Source organism: Aegilops tauschii, chromosome 7, assembly GCF_002575655.3.
Source record: "Aegilops tauschii subsp. strangulata cultivar AL8/78 chromosome 7, Aet v6.0, whole genome shotgun sequence".
In the NCBI taxonomy this organism is placed as follows: Eukaryota; Viridiplantae; Streptophyta; class Magnoliopsida; order Poales; family Poaceae; genus Aegilops; species Aegilops tauschii.
The window spans coordinates 285,046,707-285,073,612 of record NC_053041.3 but is presented as its reverse complement, the minus strand read 5'-3'; the positions used below and the strand labels follow the sequence as shown (position 1 = coordinate 285,073,612).

At 49.1% G+C, this 26,906-nt stretch overlaps 2 protein-coding genes and 1 long non-coding RNA gene across 3 annotated transcripts in view; 1 reads left to right on the top strand and 2 right to left on the bottom strand.

The window, feature by feature from the left end:
* LOC109756496 (uncharacterized) overlaps positions 1–26,485 on the bottom strand; it is a 29,080-nt gene extending 2,595 nt beyond the window's left edge. Inside the window, exons 1-3 of the mRNA XM_020315329.4 lie at positions 26,254–26,485; positions 25,726–26,168; positions 24,916–25,026 (exon numbers count right to left, since the gene is read on the bottom strand). Of these exons, the coding sequence (XP_020170918.1) occupies positions 24,916–25,026; positions 25,726–26,168; positions 26,254–26,407 (708 nt within the window). The 5' untranslated portion in view covers positions 26,408–26,485. The remainder of the gene's footprint in view (positions 1–24,915; positions 25,027–25,725; positions 26,169–26,253) is intronic.
* LOC141026459 (uncharacterized) lies at positions 2,404–23,453 on the top strand. The gene is made up of 2 exons (XR_012188635.1): positions 2,404–9,742; positions 23,057–23,453. It is a non-coding gene; the product is annotated as an uncharacterized lncRNA (long non-coding RNA).
* Positions 9,542–23,060, bottom strand: LOC109756495 (uncharacterized). Its single transcript, XM_045231825.2, has one exon. The coding sequence runs from the start codon at positions 21,333–21,335 to the stop codon at positions 19,428–19,430; it is 1,908 nt and encodes a 635-aa protein (XP_045087760.1). The 5' UTR covers positions 21,336–23,060; the 3' UTR covers positions 9,542–19,427.
* Positions 26,486–26,906: the final 421 nt, after the last annotated feature.

The window sequence follows — 26,906 nt, the reverse complement described above, 5'->3', positions numbered from 1 at the left end:
CAGCCGACCTGCAAAGCTACCGTGGAGCCATCCACGGCCGGAGCAGCAGCAGCCACACCGGGCCACTGCCCAACCCGCGCCACCCGGCGAGCTCCAAGCGTTGGAGTCGTCGGGCACGCACCGCCACCACGCCGCTACTACCCCCACCCAACAGCGAAGAGGAAACAGCCGACTGTGACCCAAGCCATGCGCAGCCCGTGGCACCAGGGAGACCGCCGACAGCACCAAACGTTGCCCGTCTCCGCCCCAAGCCACCCCACCACCACCGCCACCACAGCGCGGCCCCTACCTACATCAGGGACAAGCCAGCCATGGTCGATGCCGCCCACAGCCCCCGTCGAAGGACGAGCCACCGGCACCGGATCTGGCCCGTGTCGCCCCACGCGCCACCACCTGATGGGGAGGACACACCGCAGCCGCCGCGCGCCGTCCAGGCCCCAGGGCGCTGTCAGGCCGCGCAGCCGCCGCCCCGTGCTCCCAACGCCGCGCCGCCGAGCCCGCGGCCACCCGACTCCCCTGCGTTGTCCCGCGCCAGCCGCTGACCACGCCGAGGGGAAGAAGCTCCCCGCCGCCACCTACGTCGGTCGGGCTTTGCCCAACGACGCCTAACGGCAGCAGTAGGGGAGAGAGGCCGGGAGGAGGGGACAGTGCGGAGGCGGCCAGGGTTGCCCCCAAGGACGATTGCGGGAGCGGCTCGGGGGAGGGGGGAGATGCACTAGCCTCTACCATGTCCATGCATCTATGGTAAAGAAGTTACTAACTGTATGTCCATGTGCAGTAAGGCCGTTAGGAAAAAAACGCGAAAAGACACTCGCTGTCACTCATCAAGCACCGCACCGTTTTCGAAACTGCTTTTAAACCGTGAAGAATCTCGAAAAATGTTCAACATGGCGAAGTTGCACCTAATCCATAGCTTTCCAACGGTACATGACACACCTCATTCCCACAAACAGTTTAAAAATTAAATAAATAACAGTATAAAAAAACCGCGTGCAGTTTTTTGCAACGAAAAGTTCACTCGTCTCAGTATTGCAGTATTCTTACTTCAAAAATGTCGTGCACTTGCGTTGAGCATGCAGTTCGAAAATGTTAGCGCAATATAATTCTGCTAATATTAGCAAATATATATATATATAAAACAAATGTTTCCTACCACCAGTGATAGTTACCTTCACGTGAGTTTTGTATGTTGTATGCAGTATCTATCAAAACCGAAAGTATATATACGTGTAATATGTACTCCCTCCGTTCCAAAATAAGTGACTCAAATTTGTATTAACTTTGTACTAAAATTAGTACAAAGTTGAGTCACTTATTTTGAGACGGAGGGAGTAGTATATAAGAATATCTGGATAATATATATACTACTCTTTAGGTAGTATGTACTATTTTTTTAGTACATTGTTTTATGTCTACAAATATGAAGGTATTCTCAAAATATACAAAAAAACTATGGATTTACATGCAATTTTTTCGTCTATGTTCCTTTAAAATATTTTAGATATAGTATATGAACATATTTAGAATCATAAAGTAGTATATAGTATCACATAATAGTATATGGGACATGTGGGATAACTGCCCCTGGGTGGCCTACGCTCCGGTCTAATTAGGTGGGCGGGTCGCACACAGAAGTAGGTCTCTCCACCGCTGCTAAATAGTTGAGGGTAAAGGTGTTTAAACAAAATAGTAACGGGATTTAATTTGGTTACGATCGATGCTCACGTGCTCCACGACATCCCGCTTCTAAGGTCGCTAATCATTGTTAGTAATGGGTATAGAATAGATGGTAATGCCCATATACACTAGCCACTAGTGTATAGTAACTGCATTACTATTTCGGGTCCTTGGTGTTACGGCTGGCAGTGCCTAGTAATTACATTGCTATATGGTATAATTCATGGAAATCGTTTAAAATAACCTGAAATCTAAAAAGTGCGTACGGACTATTTGATGAAAACGAGCGGCGGGCTCTCACACAAACATGTATGTAGTTTCGTGGTCCAAGTTTTGTCTTTAATCATGACATGGCAAGTACTAAGGCTGCTGCCAATGCATGGGTGCTTAGATGAGGTGCTAAGCATATTAAATAGCTTAGCAACTATACTCCCCAATGCATAGGTGCTTAGCTTATTGTTGCTAAGCTTGCTTCATTTAATGATTTAGCAACTAAAGCTCTTCATGTATTGGTGGGTTTCCTTCCTTTAAATGTTTTGCCTAGGTTCACGCGCCTAGCATTGGTTCTTTCTGGGGTCACCACACTCATCTCTCTCCTCTTAAATAACTTGCCACATCAAATTTTTTGCCTACGTGGAAGGCTTAGCACCTGTACAAGGTGGAGCATTGGGAGAGGCCTAATAGGATGGGCACATGGCAAAGTCAGCGCATTAATTTCATGTTTGTTGGATGTGCATATGCATTTATTCAAGTTTACAAATTTTCAAAAAGTCATATCTTTCAAACCGTGCGTCGGAATTCAGATCCGTTTTCACCGTTGAAATCCTCGCGACGAGATCTTCGAAACTAGATCCCGCATGGATATGTTTTGACGAATTTTTTTTGATGCCAACTTTGATACTATATTGTGCAATTCTATTACTACGTAGTGTAATTTTAGTACAACATGGTGCAACTTTTTTCAAAACCATTTTGTAAAGCTACATGATCGAAATTTTTATGAGATTTGCAACCTAGCCGCCATGACAACCATTTTTAGTGATGTGCAACTAGTCTACTACCCGATCAACTACCTAGTAGTCAATGTGCAATCCTCCCATTCCCTATTCATGGATGATATAGGTTTTCACTGCTGTCATACCATGCCCCACTTACCTTATCAGCTATATGTGCAACTTACTCTGTTGTTTCTAACTTCGTAGTAGTCAATGGGCAACTCCTTCCCCTCCATACTTGTCGATATTTAGTTTTAGTTAGCGGAGGCAATAGGCGAAGTTGCACATAATCTGCTAGGCAGTTGGCTGGGGCAGCAGAGAAAGTTGCACATCTCACCGACATGAATTTGTTGGATGGTGAAAAACTGCACATTCATAAGACAATGAGGGTAGAGAAAAGTTGTCTATAGGTGAGACCCTAAAGATGCACATCTCACTAGTTGGGGTGGGTGGGAAGAGATGCTAGCAATGGAAACTACATACCCACGGGTACGGGAAAAAGTTGCACATCGGCCATTAGATAGTTGGCTGGGACAGTTTTCGTAGTTGCACATCCACTACTTGGCAGTTGACCGAGGTAGCAAACAGCAAAAAACTGCATTCCAACTATAGGGAAAAAGTTGCACATCGACTACAAAGAAGTTGACCTGGGCAGCAGACGAAATTGCACATCTCAATTGATAGTGGGTAGTTTGAGGTGAGGTGCCATCAATAAAAATGGACATCCATGGATAGAGAGAAAAGTTGCACATCGACTATTAGGTAGTTGCACATCAACAATTGCACAGTTGCACAGAATGGAGACAAAATTGCACAAACTTTTTTTATCGAAACATACTCATGTGGGATCTAGTTTCAAAGAGCACATCGCGAGGATTTCAACGGTGAAATCGGATCTTAATTTCGATATTCGATTCAAAAGTTATGACTTTTCTAAAATTACAAAATGGACTTTTTCAGTTTTGTTTAAACACGTTGTATGGTCTTTGTCTTTTTCCTATTAGGAGGACAAAATATTTTTTAGTCTGTTTGATTAGGACAAAAATATACTTAAAAAAGGAGGACAGCCCTGGAGTGCTACCGAGCAAACGGCCGCTCGACAGACACGTCCTTAAAATAAACCGGCTGATCAACGCGCTCCGTAAGTCGCCTTTAACGCTCGCCACGCGTATGGTGGGCCCAACGAGGCGCTTATCTCTCCTTCTCCCTTATCCTTTCATTCCCTTATCTCTTTCCTGCAAGCGTTGAGCCACTCGTTTCTTCTCCTCGTTTTTCTTCTTCCTGCGACACAACACAGCCATGGCAGCGCCATCGCCACCGGTGCCGCCACCGCTCGCGTTTCTGCTATGCCTGCTCCTACACGCCATGCTCTTCGCCGCTGCTGCAAACCGCCGTCGCCTTGCGTCGCTGCACCGCTGCTCCACTGCAGCTCCGGCGAAGCAGCCTGCGTCATCGTCATCGTGCGCTGCATCGCAACTTCCGCCATGGCCGCCGCGTGCTGCATCGCAGCATCCGCTGTCATCGCCGGCGCTGCAATGAAGCGCGGTCAGGGCTGCAATGGAACGCCGCCGGGGCCGCATTGGAGCTTCGCCGACGGCTCAGTGCAGCGCCACAGTGGCTCGATGCAACGTCGCCGGCGGCTCTCGAGGGAAGCTTTTGGTGTTGCATTGGAGCGCTCGTCGGCGGCTCCATTGCAGCTCCACCGGAGCGCTCGCCGGCCGCTAGACGTAGCGTTTTGGTGTTGCTGTGGAGCTCTGGTCATGGCGGCTCTCCGGTGCTGCGGCGACATAAGGTGCTGTGAGATCGAAGCAGGGGGGCTGGTGAACGCGACGCGAGAGAGAAGGGTCAGCGACTCGGCGTGCGTTGACGTATCCAAGGGTTGGAAAGAATGGATCGCACGGCTGGCAACCCAACTGATTTCGCTCGGATGATTCGTAGTAGTCGCCATAATTCATTTTTTCTTTAGCAACTAAGATGCAAATGAAAACCGTGTAGAAATTAGGGTCGAATTACCCTAGAGTCTAATTGCCTTCACAGAAATCACAAGATTATTTTAGGTTTACTATAGACCTTGTTTTGGTTTACTCTATTTGCACAGAATTGCTCTCGGTAATTGAAATCGTACTATTAATATGTTTACTAGTTACACTTATCTGTTACTAGGTTCCATTAATTCATTAGGTTCCATTAATTCATTACTAGAGGGCAGGCCTGGCGCAGTGGTGAAGTCCTCCCCACTTGTGCCAAGAGGTCCTGGGTTCGAACCAGCCTCTCTGCATTGCACTTTGCAGGGGTAAGACTAGGTTCCTATAATCGCTTCCCAGACCCCACCTTGTGCGGGAGCTTCTATGCACTGGGTCTGTCCATTAATTCATTACTAGATGCAAGTTGGGTTACTAGGTGCCATTACTTCATTACTAGATGCAAGTTGGATTACTAGGTTCCATTACTTCATTACTAGATGCAAGTTGCACGTAGCGAGATTTATGCAGCAAGGATCAGGATCTGGTCGACCCTCAGTAATAGGCCGATACGGGATCAGAATCTGGTCGACCCTCAGTAATAGGCAAGGATGCACAAATGATAAATCAAGCGTAATTAGGGAAGGGGCCTAGTAATGTTATTACTGCCACCAGTAATTGGTTGCTACCCCTAAAAAACCAGTAATTGGTTGCTTTTTTTTTTGCGAGTGAGTAGTTGGTTGTTCACCAGCTTTGTTACTTCATCCGAACAAATTACTACTTTAACCACAGCACATGCCATTTCTTATTTTTACTTCTGTTAACTAGAATGATTACTAGATTACCATAATAATTAGTGTATAGCCAAATAATCCATTTAATTGACACAAAGTCTACTAGATTAACAATTACTATAATGTACACGCTAGTCTCACTAAAGTTTAGACTTGACATATACAATAATCAACTCATCTCTTTTACTTTCCAAGCCTACAAAAAAATTAATCCTTATTAGCTACTCCCTCCGTCCGGAAATACTTGTCCCAAAAATAGATGTATCTAGACGTATTTTAGTTCTAGATACACCCATTTCTATTTATTTTCGTGACAAGTAATTACGGACGGAGGGAGTACCAATTACTATAAGAAAAATATACTCACACATATTGTTTCTGGACTACTCTTCTGCGAGGTGAAATACTGATCTTTGTTTTCTCTATACTTACTAGGATGACCTACACATGGTAATTATACTTCTAATACACAGTAAACAGATTGCTAGAGCATCTGTTTCCAAGAATAAAAGAAAAAAATTAGTTGTAACATTACTATAAATTCAAATTATTTTAAGACATCTATTTCCAAGAAAGAAAGCAACACATTTTTAGTTGTAATATTACTACATGTTAATAATGCTTGCCTTATACCAAATGGTAATGCAATTACTACCTATAGTACATAGTAGCAACTAATAGCCATAGGCTCCTTACCTGACCTTAATACAATTACCATCAAATATGTTTCTCCATTGGAAAATACCATAAATTAAATTAGCATGTACCACGTACACAGGTCAAAAAGTTGTAATGGTTTCATCCTGTTACTATTTTTTGCAAGGACCTTTACTGAAATTAGTACATATGCATAGGAGCCAGTAAAGGCTTTAATCACGTTACCACATAAGCTAGCTTTTCTACCATGCTTAGCGACAAGTGCCACGTGGCAGATGTGCAAAGTGTGGCAGCCAGTAACGAGAATTAATTCAGTTACTATATATTTGTGTGCTTTTACCATAAGAGCGGCTAGCGCGTTTGCAGGAAAACACGCTACTACTATAATTATAACAATGTTGCCTACAGGCTAGATATAATAGTAGCGACCTTCCAAAACACGCGCTACTGCTAAGTATATAGTAGTAGCGCGTTTTCAAGGAAGAGCGCTACTGCTAACTTTGAACCTGCCACATGGCGGGCCCCACATAGCAGGAGCACGCTACTGCTACGATTTTAGCAGCAGCGCGTTTTCCCAACCCTCGCTGCTGCTAAGGCGCAGCAGCCACCTTTTCCTACCCCATCCCCCATCCTCTCTTCCTTTCACTTTCCCCTAGCTCCCACCTCCTCTCTCCCTCAGTGATCACGACGGTGCACGACTATCTCGGTTACGGATATGTCGCAGGCCAGTTGTGCCACGGATATTGCGGATGCACGTGGTGCATGGATGATACGACGTCTTAGCAGCTAATGTCAACGAAAGATGGCGGGTCTGGGAAAATCGTGTACATGGGGCATCGAAAATGGCTCGAGAAGGACAACCCATGGAGATCTATTCAATGGTGAGGCTGAGCATCGAGGACCTCCACGTAAGCGGAGCGGCGCCGAAATCGATGAGCTGTTAAAAACTGGGAACAGTGCCCTGCGCCGGGAAAGACGATGAAAAAGGTGTCGGAGCCACTGCAAAAGGTATGGAAGACGAGGTCTGTTTTCTGGGACTTGGAATACTGGCACAAACTCGACACGCCTCATTGCCTTGATCAAATGCATATCACGAAGAATGTCCTTGGGAGCTTGCTTGCGACACTGATGAACATGCCGGATAAGACCAAGGATGGGACGAAGGCAAGAAGAGACTTGCAAGATTTGAAAGTCAGGGCAGATCTGCACATACCGCCCCGTAAAATGTCAGAGAGACAGAGACGGAGACGGAGGCGCGGGAGAAGAAGGGCAAAAAAGTGAAGGAAAAGGATTATTGTCCCTCTTCTTGCTCACCTTAAGTCCGGCTGAGATCGATCAATTCTTTAAGTGCCTTACCAGAATCAAAGTTAGTTTCGGTTACTGTGGGAAGATAAACAGATTTCTAGACACGAAGAAAAAAATGTTCAGCGGGATGAAGTCCCATGACTGATGACGCGGATACTACCTGTTGTCCTTAGAGGGATAATGGACAAGCACGTCCGTGACACGCTTATTGGTCTGTGCAACTTTTTTGACGTCATCTCTCGAAAGTTGATCAGTGTGAAGCAGCTCTGAAGGCTACAGAAAGAGATCGTTGTGATACTAAATGAGCTCGAGATGTATTTCCCGCCCGCGTTCTTTGACGTTATGGTGCATTTGTGTGTCCACATTGTGGACGACATAATAGACCTGGGACCGTCATTCCTGCACAACATGAAGCCGTTCGAGAGGATGAATGGGGTCATCAAATGATTCGTTCGTACCATGTCCCGTCCGGATGGAAGCATCGTCCAGGGCTATGTGACACAAGAGTGCATCTCTTTCTGTGAGAATTATCTATATGACGGAGACCGGCCTGGTGTTGGTTTACCTGTTAAGAAGCACCTTGGGAGGCTCGAAGAAGAAGGTCACTCCAACGGTCGTAGGGAACTGCATGTGGGTTACTCGGATCGACGCAACGACTTTGACATAGCAAACTTAGTAATGCTACATCACCTAGACGTGGTAGATCCTTTCGTGACACTGCACAAAGAAACTATCGCAAAGAAGCATCGTGACTGGGGGCTATGCAGGACGAACGCCGAAGTTACTAGAGAGCACAACTCCACTTTCTTGCATTGGTTCAAAGAGCATATTCTTACTAATCCTCCGGAAGAGGGCTCTACGGACGGATTACTTATATACGCCATAGCACATGGCCCCACGGCCAACCTCGCGACCTATCCGGAATATGATATCAACGGATACACGTTCTACACGGAGGCCAAAGATATAAACAGTGATTTTCAAAACTCAGGGGTGGCGATGGAATGCATGACTGACGACAACGCTGCAACTGAAAGATTCTACGGAAGGATCGAGAAGATCTGGGAGCTTGACTACTCTTGATTGCACAGTGCGACGATGTTTCGTATCAGATGGGCTAAGAATGTCGAAAGAGAAAACCGGTATCGCACTACCGTGTCTATACCTGACGCCAAGAACGCTATCGTGAACGCCATCACAAAAAACGAGCCATGAGTACACGCTAAGCACGTGACACAATGCTTCTTCATAACCGACCCGAGGAATCCCAACCGTGTTGTCGTGAGGAGAGGCAAAAGAACATCATTGGAATGGATGGAGTCGCCAACGAGGAAGACTACGACCAGTACGGCAACTCGATAAGGGAAGATGATGACGATGAAGCATACGTCAAAAGAAGAATCAATACTACATTACCTAAGAAAGATCATACTCCATGAAAAAGGAAAGGTCACAATGAGGGGTTCAATTATTCGTCAACGAACAAGAAAGGAAAGAAACTCAAGAAACTCAGTCAAAAACAAAAACGTCGACGCTGAGAAACCATGCATCATATATATATATATATATATATATATATATATATATATATATATATTTTTGTGTACGCACTTAATCGTTATCGGTGAAATGATGTGTAATATATATCATCTTAGTTATATACATTAATGTATCCCCTTCCCACCATGCATATGGTTCCGGCTAGCTCGTCTTTTGGAGGAGAAAAAGAAAAGGTAAACAAAGGAAAAGAAAACAACATGAAAAAGAAATAGAATAGTGAATAAAAGAAATAGAAAAAGCAGAAAGAAAACAAGAAATGAAAGAAAAGAAAAAGAAAATGAAAATGATACAAAATAATGAAAAAGGAGCTATAGCTACTTAAGATAGCAGTAGCACGGTTTTGTAACCCGTGTTATATCTACTTATATCTACTTATAGCAGTAGCACGGTTTTGTAACCCGCACTATAGCTACTTAAGATAGCAGTAGCGCGGTTCTGTAACACGCGCTATAGCTACCTAAGATAGCAGAAGCGCGGTTCCGTAACCAACGCTATAGCTATCTAGCTATAGCGCGTGTTACAGAACTAGCTATAGCGCTGGTTACAGAACCGCGCTACTGCTATTTTGACATAACCCCCTGCGCGGGCTTCCTCCTCTGCTTCTTTCCTCCATCCCATTCCCCATTCGATCCCTCTCCTCCGACGCCGTGCCGTCGCCCTTCGCGCGCCCTCTGTCGCCGCCCGTGTCGTCAGTGCTCGCTCCTCCACCCGCACCCGTCTCCCCCGAGCTCCACCTCGGCGCCGGCATCTCCCCCGAGCTCCACCTCGCCGCCGATGTCTCCCCTAGCCCCTTGTAAGTCCTCCACCCCTCCTCTCTCTCTGTCTCTCTGCCTAAGGGTTCTAGGGTTCTAGGGTTTATGTAGTTAGGTTCATGCAGTTAGGTTCTAGGGTTATAGGGTTCATGAAATAGCTAGTTTTAATTTACAATTGAAAAACTGTAGCTTTTTGTGATTTCAAAATTCAGAAAATGATGTTGTGAATTAAAAATTCAGAAAATTGTGAATTCAAATTTCAGAGAATGTGTTGATGAAATAGCTAGATTCTGATGTTCCTACTGTTCATGGTTGTATGCATTTTGTGAATTCTGAATTCAGAATATTCGTAGAAGTTTTATGTCAGAAAATTCAGAAAATAGGTAAAATTATCCATATTATAAAATAGGACAGAAATCAAGTCAATTTTTATGTGTATACTTTCTGTATCAAATTAGGACAGAAATATTATTCTAGAAATTTTTATTGGTATTTAGCTAGGTATCAAATTAGGACAGAAATATTATTCTAGGAATTTTTATTGGTGAAGGTTTAGTAGGCTCGATAGGTGTTTTAGGTGTAGTTAAAAGAATTTAGGTGTTTTAGGTGTAGTTAACAGAACTCTAGGTATTTTAGGTGTTTTAGGTGTAGTTAACAGAATTCTAGGTATTTAACTTTTTTAGTTAAAGCAATTGTTGCTATTTAAAGAAAAAACAGAATTGATTAACACTAGTTTCAAATATTGTGAAGAAAAAGGACTTCTTGCATTTTTCTTCAAGTTCTATATTTTTCTTCTTGTTATATGCAAATTTAAAGTGGACATGTGATATTTGGAATTTGGACATGTGATATTTGGAAAATGATGGTTATGTGTAGGGTAAATGATCCAAGTGGCCTATGTTTCGCCGGAACGTTCATTCATTTCTGTTCCGGTGAATTTCAAACGCATATAACAGGAAGAAAAATATAGAATTTTGATATGTCCACTTTTTAGCAAAGGTCATGCCAAAATTTCCCATGAATTTTGGCATGACTTGTACTAGAAAGTAGGCATATCCGGGATTTGCTACAACGGGAATGAAACGGCATTCCGGCAAACCATAAACCTTTTTCTTATGTCATTACTCATTTTCTTATAGTTTAAGAATTAAACGAGGAGACTTAATCGTAGGAAACATGTCGAACAACGAAGAAACCGGGCCTTCTGACCACGATGCAAACGAGATGGATTATGAGGGTGAACATAACTACCTCGACTTTTTGCCTACTAAACACAGTCAAGGTTTGCAAGGCGGCCTCGATGATGGTACTGACGCAGACATAGACATCGATGGCGGTGCCGAGACCGGCGGGGAAGGTACCGGCGCCGAAGCCGCTAACGAAAAGAAGAAGCAGAGGATACGAAAACCTAACAAACTCGGCATCGGACAACTGCTGATCACAAAGATGGCCCCTGGCAAGTTTGAGCCATTAGAGCCGGATGAACCTCGCAAGTGCTACGTGAACCAACTCGGATGCATCCTACGGGAAACCGCGAGCATCAACGACGATGACTTAAGGGGTAAAAAACATTTGAAGCAGTTGCTCCTAACGAAGTTGCACAAGAGATTCCAGTTCCCCGACCGGGATGACCCCGATCGGGATGACCGCATAGAACACCCGTGGGATGATCCGAAGATGAAAAAGATTAACAATCACGCCATGGACATGTTCAACAATGATTTCGCCTTCTGGAAAGGGAGGGTGAAACGAGCTATTGATGCTAAAGAACCCCTGTCCAAGATTCTGGAGGACAATCCGACATGTACGGAAGAGGAGTTTCAAAAGTTCAAGGACACTTGCGCTATCGACGCAACCAAGGCTAAGGCTAAGAAATTCAAGGGGCTTTAGCAAAGGAACACGGGGAACCAACACCTCGGAAGCCGTGGCTACCTTGGCAAAAGGCCCATATGGGATAAGGACACGGAACGTGAAGCCGTGGGGATCCCAGACCCCTTCGCGAAGTTCACCACCCCTTTGAAGCGTGACTTCATGAGGGCTCGATACAAGTGGGACAAGGAAAAGAAGGTTTTTTACACGGACCCGATCACGAGCAAATTGATTAGAATACTGGTAATTATTCTTTACCACCTTACATTTAGCTTCTGATTAAGTCGACTACACATTCATAAACGGTTCACGTTCCTTTTGCAGGAGAAGCAACACAGGCTTGAAGCCGAAAGCGAGTCTCGTCGATGAGGCCCAAGTGGGACACCCCTCTCAACCCGGCTTTGAACGAACTGAAGGGACTCCCTTTGGACCAGCAGCCGCAATATGGACGTGTGCACGGCTCCGGAGACGGCGCTACGTAGAAGGTCTTTTACAACGAGGGACCGGAGGCCAAGAAGCAGAAAAAGAAGTTCAGTCAGGCGGACATCGACGAGAAGGTGAAGCTTGCATTCAAAAAAAAAGAAGCTGAGGACGCAAAAAAAGCAGCTCAGGAGAAAAATAAGACGGTCCAGCAAGCAGTCGCTGCAGCTGCCTGCAGAAATGATTTTGATACTAACTTGATCCCTGTTGTCATCAACTGGACGAAGGAAAATCCAGACAAGACAGCAGATGATTTTTCCATGCCCAGCTTCGTCGGGAGCAACTCAGTGAACATCAGAACTGTACCATCACCTGCTCACGCAACCGCGCCTGCTCCCGCACCCGCTCATAGCAGCCCGTCCTCGGTCTCTGGCACGCTAGGCGGGCCTTCTTCTTTGGCTGAGCTCGACGCCCTCACGGTAATTACACGTCGCACCAACATATATCTAGAATATTCCGTTTTCGTTGCCTTTCGGATGTTTTACGTCGCAGACATGTCTTTACAGGCCGACGAAACCCCGTGCACCGTACTCTACATGATCAAAGACCAAAAGGTGGACGTGGGAAAGGCGGTGATAGCGAAGCCCTTGGAACTCACGTTCCACTATCAGCCGATCCCCGGTGGCCACTTCAGGGTTACCTTGTCGAGTGTGAAATCGGGGCACGAGGATTTGCCTCCTCCGGTACGGCTCGGGGGAGAGGAGGGTTGGATGCTGCTATGGTCAAAGAACTTCTTCGTCTGGAGGTGGCCGAGAGCACACCAATAACCACATATCAGCAAGTAGGTATGAACACCACCACCCCGCCTACGCAATTACCAGCGCCTGTAGTGCCGGGTGAGAGCGGCGGACGACGCGAGGAAGGGGGTCCAATAGTGGCTGATGTAATCGCCCCCGTAGAACAAAGAATGAATGATGAGATGGACGAGGATGACCCTCTTCGGTTCCTCAATACAGGCGCCTTTGACGACGACGTAGAAATGATGAGTCGGTCATGTGATGACTCAGGCTATCAGCATGCTGATGAGGAGATGGATGATGTGCCCGGGCAAGAACGTCCTAGGGTTTTTTTTTAGAATCACCGAGGGGAGTTCCCCACCTGAATATATTACTCAAACGGCCGCAGAAGCAGCGAGTACAGAATTACAGCGGCACGGTGCAGCGTGCAGAGAGGAAGGAACGCCACGAGAAGACGTCCTCCTTGTCACCCATGTCGAGACGGTGTGACCAAAGGTCTAGGTCAGAGATCAGGTTTCTAATTGTTATTACAGAACGTTGATCAATTCTCCTAAATAGCATGTCATTACGCGCTGCCCAAATTTTCCAGAGTAGAGCGAGGAGGACGAAGGACCAAGCCTTCTTGGGTAGGTGTTGAGGCAGCGGGGTGTCCCAAAGCTCATTGATGTCGTCAGACGAGGGCAGGAAGCCTACTCGTTGTCAAATCCTATTGGCAAGAGGACATGTGATGAAGAGGTGAGTGGAGTCTTCAGGTGATGTAGCGCAGCGAGGGCACAGGTTGGAGAAGATTATATGCTTGTGGGCGAGGTTCACTCTAGTATTGAGGCGATCTTTGAAAAGAAGCCAAGCAAAAATCTTGATCTTGCGAGGAGTCTTGGTGCCCCAGATGAGGGGGGCAATGAGATCCGTGTCTGGCTTGGTCATGAGTGTGTCGTATGCTTGCTTGGTGGAGAAGTCATGCCCCTGGAGTAAGAACCGTTGATCTTCCTCAGTCGACGGAGTGAAGTCCTGCAAAACAGCCAAAAGCGAAGCAAGCTCTCGTTCTGCTGTTAGAGAGAGACGATTACAGAGGTTGGCTTCGATACCGAAGCGCAAAATGTTAGCTACTTTAACCAGTTGTAGGGTGGAGTGCGAGCAGAGGTGCGGGAAGGTGGTAGCTAGGGGTTTTGGTGTGAGCCAGGTATCCATCCAGAAGTATGTGTGTGTGCCACTGTTGGTGAGAACAAAGGTGATTGACTGGAGGGTTGGAATCTGTTGGGTTATCGTGCGGCACAAGAAGGAGGTTTGGGGGGCCGAAGAGACGAGGGCGTTTGGGTGTTGGAGGTCTAGCCAATCTAACCACGGTGACTGAACGGAGGAGAGTGCTTTGACGGCAAACTTCATTAGAAGGCAGTTGTTTTGAACGTGAAGGTTTTTGAGCCCTAAACCACCAAATTTTTTAGGCGAGCAAACGTTTTTCCACGCAATCAGACACTGAGCACCCGAGCAGGCATCTTCACCAGCCCAGAAAAAAGACCTTCTTAGAGAGTCAATGACTTTGAGGGTCTTTTCTGGGATACGGAATACAGACATGAAGTATGTAAGGAGGGAGTCGAGGACCGCGGATATGAGGATGAGTCGATCGCCTTTGTCCAAAAGTTTTGCGCGCCAATCAGTTAGTAATTTCCGAGAACGGGCAATCAAGGGAGCGAACGCGTTGGAGGGGGGCTTAGTGGGGGCAAGGGGTAGACCTAGGTAAGTCTGAGGGAAGGGAGCGTGCGAGCAGCCCATGGCGAGAGCAGCAGCATCAGCTATGTTTTCATCTGTGTGTAGGGTGGCCATGGTGGTTTTGGAGAAGTTGATGGTGAGGCCGATAGCTTGCGCAAAGTTATCTAGGATTTTTTTGAGGGCTGTGGCAGCAAGGGGGGAGGCGGCTGCGATAATAAGTGTATCATCGACGTATTAGAGAATGGTGGGTGGCAGGTGGGTAAAGATGGGGTGGTGGAGGAGATCTGGCTCGGAGTTTTGGATGATGAGCTGCTGAAGGAGATCGGCAACAATGAGGAACAGGTAGGGCGAGGCTGGGTCGCCCTGCCGCAGGCCTTTCTTGCATTGAATCCAGTGGCCAGGAATGCCATTTAGGAGGATAGCAGTTTTACCCGTGCGTAGGATGTTTTGAATCCAAGATCGAAAGGTTTGAGAGAAGCCGCGGGCATCCAAGATCCTGTCGAGGGCAGGCCAGGCAATAGAATCAAATGCCTTCCTGAAATCGAGTTTGAAAACCATGGTCGGTTTTTTGCGGGAGTGGCAAGAGCTGATTAGGTCGGCCGCAAAGACGTAATTTTCTGCAATATTCCTACCGGTGATGAACCCTGTTTGGTTCCCATGAACTAGGCTAGGAATGAGAGGTTTGAGGCGCGAAGTGATGGCTTTGGCAAAGGCTTTGACGGGGCAGTTTTGTAGGGAGATTGGTCTGAAGGCATCGGGTGAGGAGGTGGCTGCATTTTTTGGGAGGAGGACGATGTGAGCATGATTTAAGCGTTCTGTATCTGCTACACCTTGGTGGAGTTGTTGGAAAAAGGGCAGAATGGCATGTTTAATAGAGGCCCAGAAGGACCTGTAAAAGGAGGGGCCGAAGCCATCTGGCCCAGGGCTTGCTCGTGGGTTCATTTGGAGGAAAGCCAACTTAATTTCGTCTTCGGAGAATGGCACGTCGAGGGCATGTAGTCCGGGCACGTGTTGAGGATATGGGGAATTGAGGTCAAAAGCCCATGAGGTCGTGGTAGGAGAGCCAATGAGTGAGACGAAAAAGTCCCGAAGGATTTCAACTTTGTGGGGATGGGAGGTGAAAACTGTGCCATCGCGTGTGAGGGAGAAGATTTTGTTTTTTCCTAAGACGTTGAGAGGCAGACATGTGGAAGAATTTGGAATTTTCACCGCCGTGGATTGCTCGAGAGACTTTGGCACGCCATTTCCAGTAAGCCATTTTTTCTTGGATATGGCATTTGAGGAGGGACACGATGATTTTGCGAGTGAGGAGTTCGGGCGGCGAGAGAGGCCTGGATTCTTCTGCATGATCGAGGGCGGCGATAGCGGTTTTACATCGAGATTCGCGTAGGGGGGGCGGGAATACGAGAGCGGGCCCATTTTTGAGTTCGGCCTGAGTCTTTTTTAGCAGGGAAGCAAGGGTGGCGGCAGAGTTAGTGGTTGTGGTGGGCCGCGAGGGGGCCCAAACGGCGCTGATAATGTCCGCACAAGGCCGCAGATTCGCCCAACTAGGTTCAAATTTGAAAAAATTGGACCGCGGGATCGTTGTGGTGACGTGTATGAGGAGGGGTACATGGTCAGATGTGAAGCGTGTGAGGGAGGAGAGGGAGGAGTTTGGGAAGGCGTCGGCCCATGCTAGGTTGAAGAAGGCGCGATCGATACGTTCTAGGGTGGGTGTTGCTCGATTATTGGACCAAGTATATTGGCGGTCTAGAAGTGGTAGTTCGATGAGGGCGAGATCATCAAGGGTTTGGTTAAATGCATTGGCTTCGGAATGTCTAAACGCGTCATTATTTTTGTCAGAGGGGTAACGGAGAAGGTTGAAATCGCCCACTAAGAGCCAAGGTGAGTCGTCTGGTTGTGAGATAGCAAGTAACTCATCGAGGAAAGATTGTTTGAGGGCACGGGTAGAGGGGGCATAGATATTAGTGATCGCTATGTTACGGTCAGTTGTCGTGGATCGCAAAATCAAGGTTGACGAGAAGGTGAGGTGGTTGTAAGAGATTACTTGGAACGAGGCAGATTTGACGGCGGAGATGGTGCCACCCGCCGTTCCGACGGCAGGTAGGGAGAAAACTTGGTCTAACTGCGTGGGCATGAAGGATCGTAGCTTTGTATCCGAGAAACCATCGAGTTTAGACTCTTGTAATAATGCAATGTGAGGCTTGATCGAGATCAGTTCGGAAAGAACGTCAGAGCATTTGGCGTTGTCTCCCAGGCCACGTACGTTCCACGAACAGATAGAGAAAGTGGCATTACTCATGTAGACTAGGCGTACACCAGAGGTTTAAGACAGTGTTACAAATGCATGACAGTAGCAAAAGGTGCAGCGACGCGTTACTACAGAAACGGGCTAGGCTACAGAGGAACGAGAACCAAAAGTACAGCAATACATGTAGGACGATCAAGCTAACTAGAACTGGCGGTGGCAGTACGGTCCACCCTGCCCTGCTTGACAGTGATGGCGAGCTGATCATGGTGCGTCGTCAGCACCGGAGCCGGAACCCTCCGCCTCAAGGATCGCGTCAACGTGGTCGTCGTCCGCACCGCAAAGCAGTGCGATGGTGGCCAGATCTTCAGCGGAGGCGGGAGGGGCATCGGAGACATCGAGGCGGGCGTCGTGGATGGCGCGATCAATGGCCGAGCCCACATCCGCAGCGGAGAGGCGGGCGGCCTTGGCCTTGACAGCCTTGGCGAGCATGGGTGAGTACTTGGCCTCCTTGCCAGCAAGCCGCGCGCTGCGACGCAGCTTGTCCTTGGAGCAGGAGTGATCACGGGCTGTCTTGCGGCGCTCCTTGCGTATGGTGCATTCGTGGGTGTCGAGGTCGTGGAGAGGCAGGTCTGCGTCCGTGTTGGCATGGGTCAGTACGAAGGTGGCAGAAGCTAAGGAAGTGGATTGATTAGGAGACGGGGAGATTGGGGTTTTACCAGATGCACGTGAAGATTCGCCCGCCGTGAAGGTGAAGGCGGGGGGGGGGGGGGGGCTGCAGTGGCAGCAGCCGGAGGCACGAACGCAGAGAAGGCCGAGGTGTCAGAGGGGACCAGAGTGCTGACAGGCGGAGCGGCGTCCGTCGGGCGTGCGGGCGGGGTAGGTGGGAGCACGGCCCCGACAACAGAAGTCGGGCGGACGACAGGTGGGCCCGTCGAGCCGTACGTGGGTGCATGCACCACGTCCAGCGACTCCGTCAGAACGCCATGCAGGAGCGACGCGTGCATGTCTTCGGAGTCCACGGAGTCATCATCAGATATGATAAGAGGCTGGCCTACGGATCCAGGTGGTGGAGAGGGGGAGGCCAGTGCAGAGTCACCGTTGTCGAGGCCAGGAGCAGAAGGGGACGCGCGTGTGGCATGGCTGGCATGGGGGCAACCGGGCGTGTGCCGCCGTACGTGGGGTCAGCGCGCCAGCCAGCACGGACGGCGGAGACGACCGGTGCAATGTGGTCAGGGTGGGTGGGCTGTGGCGAGCCACGTTGGGAGGGAGGAGCAGAATCTCCGTCAGAGTCCCCGCCGAAGGGGTTGGCCCCGTCGCCGTGGTGCCAGCGAGAGACCTCGACCACCTTAGCTATCTTGATGTCATTGATAGGAGGGAGCTGGATGACAATGCCAGGGGGTGTTGGTTTGCCAGATTGCAGCAGAACCAGAGCCCGAACGGAGGTGTAGTCTATGACATGTAGGCAGAAGTCATCGACGGCACACACATCACCAAGGAAGGCCAGGGCGAAGCGGATCAGTGAAGATGGCAATGGAGCGGTCGACGTGCTCGACCGGCTCGATGGTGATGGAGTTACCTTCGAAATCTATGGGGCTGTGACGAATAACGTCATTGCGGGCAGCTGGAGTGTGGAAAGTGAGGCACGCCACCCCGCGCCAAGAACCGCCCATGATGAAGGCAGGGTTTCCGCACGTGTGCTGGATGGCGCGGCGGATGAGAGGGGTGGGGTTGGGGTCGGGAGTGCGGAGGTGAGCGAAAGCGAAACGGCGTGGGCAGTGAACTAGGCAGGGAGGGGCGGCGACGAGCAGCATATCCCCGTAGGGAGGCAGCGATCCAGCCTCGTGAACTGGGCGTGGCAGCTCGTCGTCAGAATCGGTTTCATAGACATGCGAGGTGGTGCGTGTGTATTGAGGTGCGAGGAAGACGTCGGAGAGACGTGCTCGCAGCTCGTGGGTGTCGAAGGGTGAAGTGTTCGAGTGCATGATGTTGTGGGGGGGAGAAGTGGGTGTGGGAGGAGGGGCTGAAGTGCATGGTGGAGATGGTGGAGGGAGGGGGACGCCATTCGCGCCAACGGGGACGCCATGGAGGATGAAAGGTGATGGGACGCAGACGGCGGGGAAGGGCTCCGAGAGGATGACAGGTATCTGGCCGATCATGAGCGTGCGCGGGTCTGCCGTGGGTGCCGAAGACGAGCTGGCCGAGTCCATTCTGCGAAGGCAGAAAGCGGGGTTAGGTCCTATCGAGAATGATTCGGGAAGAGGGGGGAAGAAAGGCCATAGACGGCGGTACCTGCAGTCACCGCTGCGGTGGCCGCACCGCCAACAACGGGCGCAGCGGACGGGGTCGCGGCAGTCCTCCACGCAGTGATCTAGGGCTAGGCAGCGGAAGCAGCGGCGTCACTTTTTGGTGGCTGGAGGAGGAGAATGAAGATGAGGGGGAGGAGAAGGCGTCGGGGTATATATGGAGGGCGGGGCAGCGGTTCACTGTGGCTGCGCATGGGAGAGAGGAGTGTATCTCGATATGTGCGCGTCGCGATGCAGTTGGACGGGGAGGGCAGCGGATCTGGTGTCAGGATGGCGTGATCCGTTGCGTGTTGCAGCGTTTGAAGCGAGGGGGAGGTTGGGCGTGGTGATCGAGTGGCCGGGTTAGGCTGCAGAGTGGTTTTAGGGGCAATGATGAGGTCTAGATGCGGGGCAGGAGTAGGAGGGGGGTGCGGCAGCGGCGAGCGAGCGCCTGGCAGCGCGCGTGGCCGCGCAGGTTCATCAGTTCCCGATGCAAGATTCGGCAACGTTGCGGTCTCAGGGGCGGCACGTGGGGAGACAGAGGGCGGCGGGGGGGTGCCCGGATTTGACGCGAGGGGTCATGTGGGGCGTCCAAATTGGGCACAGACAGAGAGACCGGGTTTTTTTTTTGTTGTAGCACTGGCTTCGCGCGCATGCGCAGCGTCGTCCTGAGTGTACGGATCTTTTGGGAGATATGGTGTGTCAGGAGCGGCCGCACGATCATCATTGTGCATGCGTGGGCCAAGGAGGCTTGCATGGCTGACCGACCGGGTGGCGAGGTCGTGCTCGCTGGGTAGATAAAAGGGCCAAGGACGGATTCGGATCTAGGGGGCAGCGGGGAGAAGGCAAAGGTATTATAACAATGGAGGAATCGAGCACAGTGCGATACGGCCGTTTCAAGCTGGTCAAAAAGAAAAAGACGAAACCCTACAAAGTCAAGGGGCCAAAGTTTGAGGATTTGAAATTTTGCTGGGCGAGTGGAGATGCCGGATTTGAAAATGAGATCAATAACCTTGATTGCGTGGAAGTCTTGTTTAACCGAAAAGCAGTGGTTTAGGGCTGACTCAATTAACATTTCATTTGGCCTAACACTAATTGGTAGGAAAGCAATCCAAAAGGGATGCGAGTGATGAGTGTAATGCACATGAGGTGGTGTCTGGTTAAAGCAAGTAGCATTAAGCATTCGGTAAAAAAAGCTAAAACCGGGCCGTTTTCGCCTCACCTTAGGCAGGTCGAGAGGCGAGGACGCTGATGGCAGTGAAGCAGAGACGACCGGCGACGACGAGGGAGACGCGGATTCGTACGACGGAGGCATGGCATCACCAGGGAGCGAGCTTCGGGCAGCACTCGTGCGCATGGGCCAGGGGAAGCGGAGCAGCATGCCGCGCTTGCGGAAGTCTCCCATGGAGGCTATTAGTTTGGCGACGGCAGGCGATGCGACGGTGAAGGAGAAGCATGAATCGCCGTCGTTAGTGGTGTTGAAGTGAAGGTAGCATCCTCCGAACAGGCGGGCGAGGACGAGCGCCATGGACGTGGCGCTGAGGGTGAACGAAAATTGGATGACTCGCGCATACATGCGACAGCCGTGAGGATGGCGGCCGGGGTCGACGGTGACGTATGATCGGAGCTGTGACCAGGCCACAGCTTCAAACTGGAGCCCCAGATCTTCAGGAATTTGGAGCAGGCGGGCAAGCGACATGCAAGAGGCCGCGGTCGATGGTAGAGGTGGTAGGGTTCTGGCGAAGGCGAAAGCATAGTTGCGGTGGCAGACCTTGGACTGGTCGAGGATGATCTCAGCGACGCGTGGAGATGCGACGTGAAAGCGGAAAATGAGTGGGGAGCACATGGCAACGAAGAAGTCGGCGGCACAACCTCCAAGAGCAGCCTGGAGTAGAGCAGCGACGACAATGGTGTCGAGGTGGCGGTTGGAGAAGTCGAAGACGACGTAGAGAGGCGACGCGAGGTGGAGCTCGGGGGTGGTGATGTCGAGGCGAAGGTAGCGGTTGCAGTCGTCCTCGAACTCGAGCCCCATGGCGTTGCCGCAGCCGAGGAAACATCGAAGAGCTACCTGGCCGGCCTTGACGTAGGGCAAGTCGAAGAAGGTGGATGGAGGTGGCGCGACCGCGGGGGTGAGCTCGTCGTTGGGGTGAGTGGTGAGGGTGAGGGGAGGTGGAGGCATATCGGTCGTGGAGGTGGCGAGGGCATTAGGGTGTGGTGGAGGAGGGAGGAGGTGCTCGGCCGCCGGGGTGGCCGCCGAAGCAATCGGAGGTGGTGGAGGGGGGAGCGGGAGCGGGAGCGGCTCGGCCATCCGGGTGCCGGTCTCCGAATTAGAAATTTCTATCTCTCAACGTCCTAGGGTTGATTGCAAAAAGTCTCTCTTCATGCAATCCTCACAGGACACACCTGAAGATGCCGCCTCAACGCAGGCTCACCTAGCCGAGGGTCGTACAGTGCTTAGCCCGACAACACTGGTAGAGGGGTTAAGGAAGGGTCTGGAAGGTCAGCCCAAGAAAAAAGAAAGGAAGAGACCGCCAAAGAAAGGCTTTGCTGCCTACAAACAAGCCAGAGCACATAGCAGCCAGACGGCGGATTTGCAGAGCGTGTACCCGTTAAAGGTGCGGCCATGTTCCATGTCGCGGGCAAGCTGATCCTACCACCGAAACCGTTGGAGGCCATATCAGGGGATCTCAGGAGACTGCACGACCATGTGTTGTCGATTGAGATAATCCTACTAGCCTCGAAGAATCCAGGATATCCGCTATACGCGGTTCATGTGCCTGAGGGGAAGTTCTACGTCGACACACGACCCGCGGAGGTGTTCTTCCTGCGGTTTGAGCATATCTTCGAGATGTTTCTGACAAGGCAACTCGATTTTACAATCGTCCACCCTTTTGCGCTACATATGAACTCCGTCATCACGAGAGAACAAGTCTCGCAAACCTGTGTGGCGAATCCATACTACATGGACGAGTCCTTGAGTCTCGGCGACTTTGAGCGTAAAACTGCTAGGGAGTACCTCAAAAACTTCATGATAAGGAATAAGGACCAGGAAATTGTCCTCCTGCATTATCATCCAAAGTAAGTCAGTGCCGGACAACCCTTTCGTACATTTCAATCATTCCTTCTCGCTCATATGGAGAATAATTTGAGGTGTTTTTTCCCTGCAGCAACGGATGTGCCATCCTTATCGTTCTTTACCCGCGAGTCTCCCACGTCGTGTATTTCGACACTACCAGAAACTACGAGAAGAAGGACTACACCCATGTAATGAATATTCTAGATGATGCTCTCCACGGCTTCAGCTTGAGGGGTGGCCACCTGCAGATCAGGAAACAAAGGAACCACAAGCCGGGTTTCTCACATAAAACTAACTTCTGCTGCATCCATGTCCCGAAACCAAGCAGGAACGATGGATTCTACCTCCTCCATCTCATGATGGAGTTCAGAAGGGATCACCAACAGCTTCGCATGACAACCAAAAGCGATGATCATATCCGCAAGTGGGTAGAATCCCAAGGAGAAGCGGATTATAAACTTAAAGATGACTTTTTCACATCCAGAGGGACATTGCGACGATCATCATGAAAGAAATCGTCGGAGAGAATGGGGTGTTCCACCACGGCCCTATATCGCGAGCTGACATCCGAACTCGCATAGGCATGCAACGTCAGGACCTCACGCGGTTCAAGAAGCTAGGGTGCATCCTCGATGATATGGATGGATGAAACTTCTAGTGATTTACGATGCCGATGATGATGATATGTGTCGGTTGAACTTGTATATTTTCTATAGCGATGAAACATTGTGATGTCCACGGTCCCTGCCGAACTTGTGTAATGCTACTTTGTTAGTTTGGGTACGATGACCTGCGTACCTCTAGTTAATTAGTTTGCGTACAATGAAACTGCGTTGATTATTTATGTTTACTATATCTTGCATCTATTTGCTAACCCTTTCTTTTCATGTTGCTCAAGTATATTTTGTTGCATATGATTGTACATTCTCTTGATGAAAATGCATCTCTAACAGGTACCTAGATTTTTGATGGCGAAGAAGCAGTGTTATGTCATGTACATAGGGAAGGTTCCGAGAGTGTACGACGAGTGGCCCGAGTGTCAGGCGCAAGTGGAGCGATTCTCGGGCGCCAGACATAAAGGGTTCAAAAGCAGACAGGAAGCAAAAGCTAGTTACTTGAGGTTCACGCTAGCGCGAGAGAGGAATCATGACCGCCGCCTCATATACTGCATAGTTCCGCTCTCACTCATAGTGATAGCTCTTCTCGTCTATATCATTGTTTAGATGGATGACGATGTAGTTGCAAGATTCGAGACATGTCATAACTTGTATCGCTATTTCGAGATGGTGACGAGAGACATCATTTTGTGTTGGATGATGATTATGATGATAACATGATCGATTTGATGAGGCTATTTGTATGTGTATGATATGATCAGATTTGTATGTGTACGATATGCTAGAGACTATTGTATAAAACCTGTACAAATACAAAGGAAAATATGCAGCAGAAAAAAAATTCAGAAACTAATAACAGTAGTGCGGGGTTTGACTTTAGCAGCAGCGAGCATTTAGCAATAGCGCTTTTTAAACTAGGGCGCTACCAGCTATTAGCAGCAGCTCGTTTCTGCAACAAACGCTACTGCTACCCCTAGATAGCAGTAGCACGGGCCAACACGCGCTACTGCTAAAAGTTAGCTGTAGCGTCGTATCAGTAGCGCAGCTACCCGCGCTACTGCTAGGCTTTTCCCTAGTAGTGATGAGTTTTGTATGTTCTATGTAGTATCTATCAAAACCAAGAGTATGTACGTTTAGTATGTAGTATATAAGTATATTTGGGTAGTATATATACTTTTTTTGTAGCATGTACTTTTTTCGTACATATATATATTTGTTTGTTTGTTGCAGGCTGTTGAAGAATTGTGGTGTGATACCTACCATACCACTCACATGGCGTGTATATTGCGACGTGCACGTTGTGTTTGGTGGGACCGCTCCCGAGGTGTTACAATGACTACGGTCATATTCCTTGCAATAACTTTCGCTTCTCTCTTGGAATTGTAGCTCATAGGTACTCCCCATTCACGACTCATACACGGATCATCCTTGCAAGCTTCTTTCTCCTGACTTGCCAGCAAACTATGTGTCTATAACTTAGATCATCCGCTTTGCTGCCTGATGAACCTTCCTCGTCCATTGATCTGTCCTGATCTCGTAACGTCCCCACGGTCAGCGCCAGCTATCAAGGTATTTTACTTTTACGTCACAGCAGTACTAGAGAGAGTACGTGGAATTTGTAGTTGAGGGGACATCACGTGAGGAAACCAAGGGGTCTTGGACAAAGAACACAAAAGACACAATATATACCCAAGTTCAGGCGTCCAAGATGGATAAAACCCATACTTCCTGCCTTGCTTCTCCTTTATATATGGAAATCTTCCACGTGGTGTAGGCTAAACTAGGCGAAAGGAGCAGATCCCCTTAAATGGTGCCCCTTATATAGCTCCGGTTATGGTGGACTCCATGTCAGTGCACGATGGCATACAGGAATAGGACTCAGGTGTGGTGTTAGTTTACAACACGTATCATTCTATCGTACAGTGTTTTCCTTATCCTTAGTATAGTCCAATCGAAAGTCTCCTCCGTAAGCAGTGGCGCTTCTACTTGGGTCGACGTGCTGTCCTTGGGCCTTGGGGGGCGGGGGGGGGGGGGGGGGGGGGGGCATTGGAGTGTGATGAGGGCTAGGCCATGGATAATTTGACTTATCATCGACGAATAGTGATAGTAATAATAAACTATGTTGAAATGAGTATGGAATGGTCTAAAAAGCAAGTTTGCATACTTGTCTGTAAAAAGTTGGTAAGAGATGTCACCTGCATCGCGTATAGAACCTTCTGTATCGAGCCAATTTCTTCCTCGAGAAGATTTCCTTGCGCTGCTAGTATTCGAGTGGCTTCTGAATTCTTTTCGGCTAATGTTGCTGTCTGCAAGAACATAAAACATTAAGTAATGAAGCCAAATATATGCAGACAAAAATCAAGCACATGTCACGAAAAATCAAGATAAATTGAAAATTATCCGCCCTCCAAAATCTTACCAGGCCTGGAGGGAGGTGGGATTCCTTGAACTGATCTCTGGTCGCATTTAGTGGACTAGGTATTACTAATGCATTAAAGGTAGTAGCCATGCTTATGTTTAGCACCTTTCTGAACATGTAGATACATATATGTGACTGTAGGCAGTACAGCACTATCTCAGTAAGAGCAGTATTATGTGGTAACAAAATTCTGAAACACCACATTTTGACAATTAACAAGCTGAAGAAGTAATAACGTCGCCAATGGTATGCTCAACTGTTGCTAGATGCAATTATTGAAAGAACCGGTCAAGAGGACTTAGTGTCCAGTGATGATAATTGCTCAAATTTCCAGGATGCAGTGTACGAGTGTACAATCTTGATAAAGAAAGCACCAGGCACATTAACTGACTATACTAACTATGGATAGTCATACAAAGATTGTAATGCACAATTTGCATATATAGACTGAACAATTCACAGGGAAATGCTATCACGACCGAGCTTGGTAATGTTCACTAACTAATCTGTAATGATCATCTTTGGCAGCACTATATTTACACTCATACTAAAATCGAAGCAAAATTTTCATGGATAATTTCCGTACCTCACTGATAGGATCAGTCACCGCCCTCCGCAGCACCCTAAACCTGACGCCGAGCTTCTCCACTGTTCTCGACAGCACTACAACGGCCGCCAACACACCCCGCACGCTCTCCTCCACCTTCTCGACCCTCCCCACCAAATCCACACCACCTGTGGCCGATACGCTGCCGCCCGCGCCCACCCGGCAAAGTCGCTCCCATTGCTTCCGCCGGACCAGCACCCCGACCGCCACCGCCCCCACCAAGAGAACGTACTGCAAGACGAACATTCTCCCACTCGCTAGAGCAGCGAATGGCTTGACTGGGCCGCCCCGCGAGACGATAAGGCGGACGGTGCAAACCGCAGAGCAGATGGCGGGCGGCGCGAAGCAGAGCAGCTCCGCGCCCGAGAGGAGCGCGTCCAGGGTGGAGCCAGGGGGCTCGGCGCCTCCGCGGATGGATTCGCCTGCGAGAACGAGGAAAACTTTTAGCTCGAACTGAGGCGGGGCATGTGACCCACCGGGTGAGGTGTGGTGTGGTGTGCGGGTTACCGAACGCGCGGGCGCGAAGCGGCGTCGGCCATCGGGGTACGGGAGCTGGCGAGAGGCGAGGTGGTGGCGGGGAAGGAGAGCAAGTGTGACGGAGGTGGGTGGCGAGCGGGAACTGGAACGCGCGGAGCGGCGGGAGGTGAGTGCGGTGCGGCATCAGCAGGGCGACCCTGTCGGAGAGGTCGTGCCTGTGTGGCCGTCGCGGCTAGATGATTGGTTCAGGGCAGATTTTTTGCGTTGTGTTTATAATTATAACGACGGACGTGAAGTTTCAATTACATTTGTTATTCGCAGCAAGTTATAGTTTTTTATACTTAATTTCTGTTTTTTTATAAAAATATGATACACCTAGACATACTCTTGAAAAAAAATGAAATGAATCTCTGATTCTAAAAAAAGGTAAAATGAAGCTCATCCAGAATCTCTTGATGTCAGAATCAAGAGGAGGTTGGCTCGAGTGGCGGATGACCTAAAGATATGGAGCAGATCTATGTTTGGCAAGATGAAACTGCAGTTCCACATCGCCAATGAAGTGATCCTCAGGCTCGACTCGGCGCAAGAATTCAGGCAGCTCTCCAGTGCAGAATTTCATCTCAGAAAATAGCTGAAGCTCAAGGTGCTAGGCATTGCTGCGATCGAGAGAGCCAGGAAGAAGC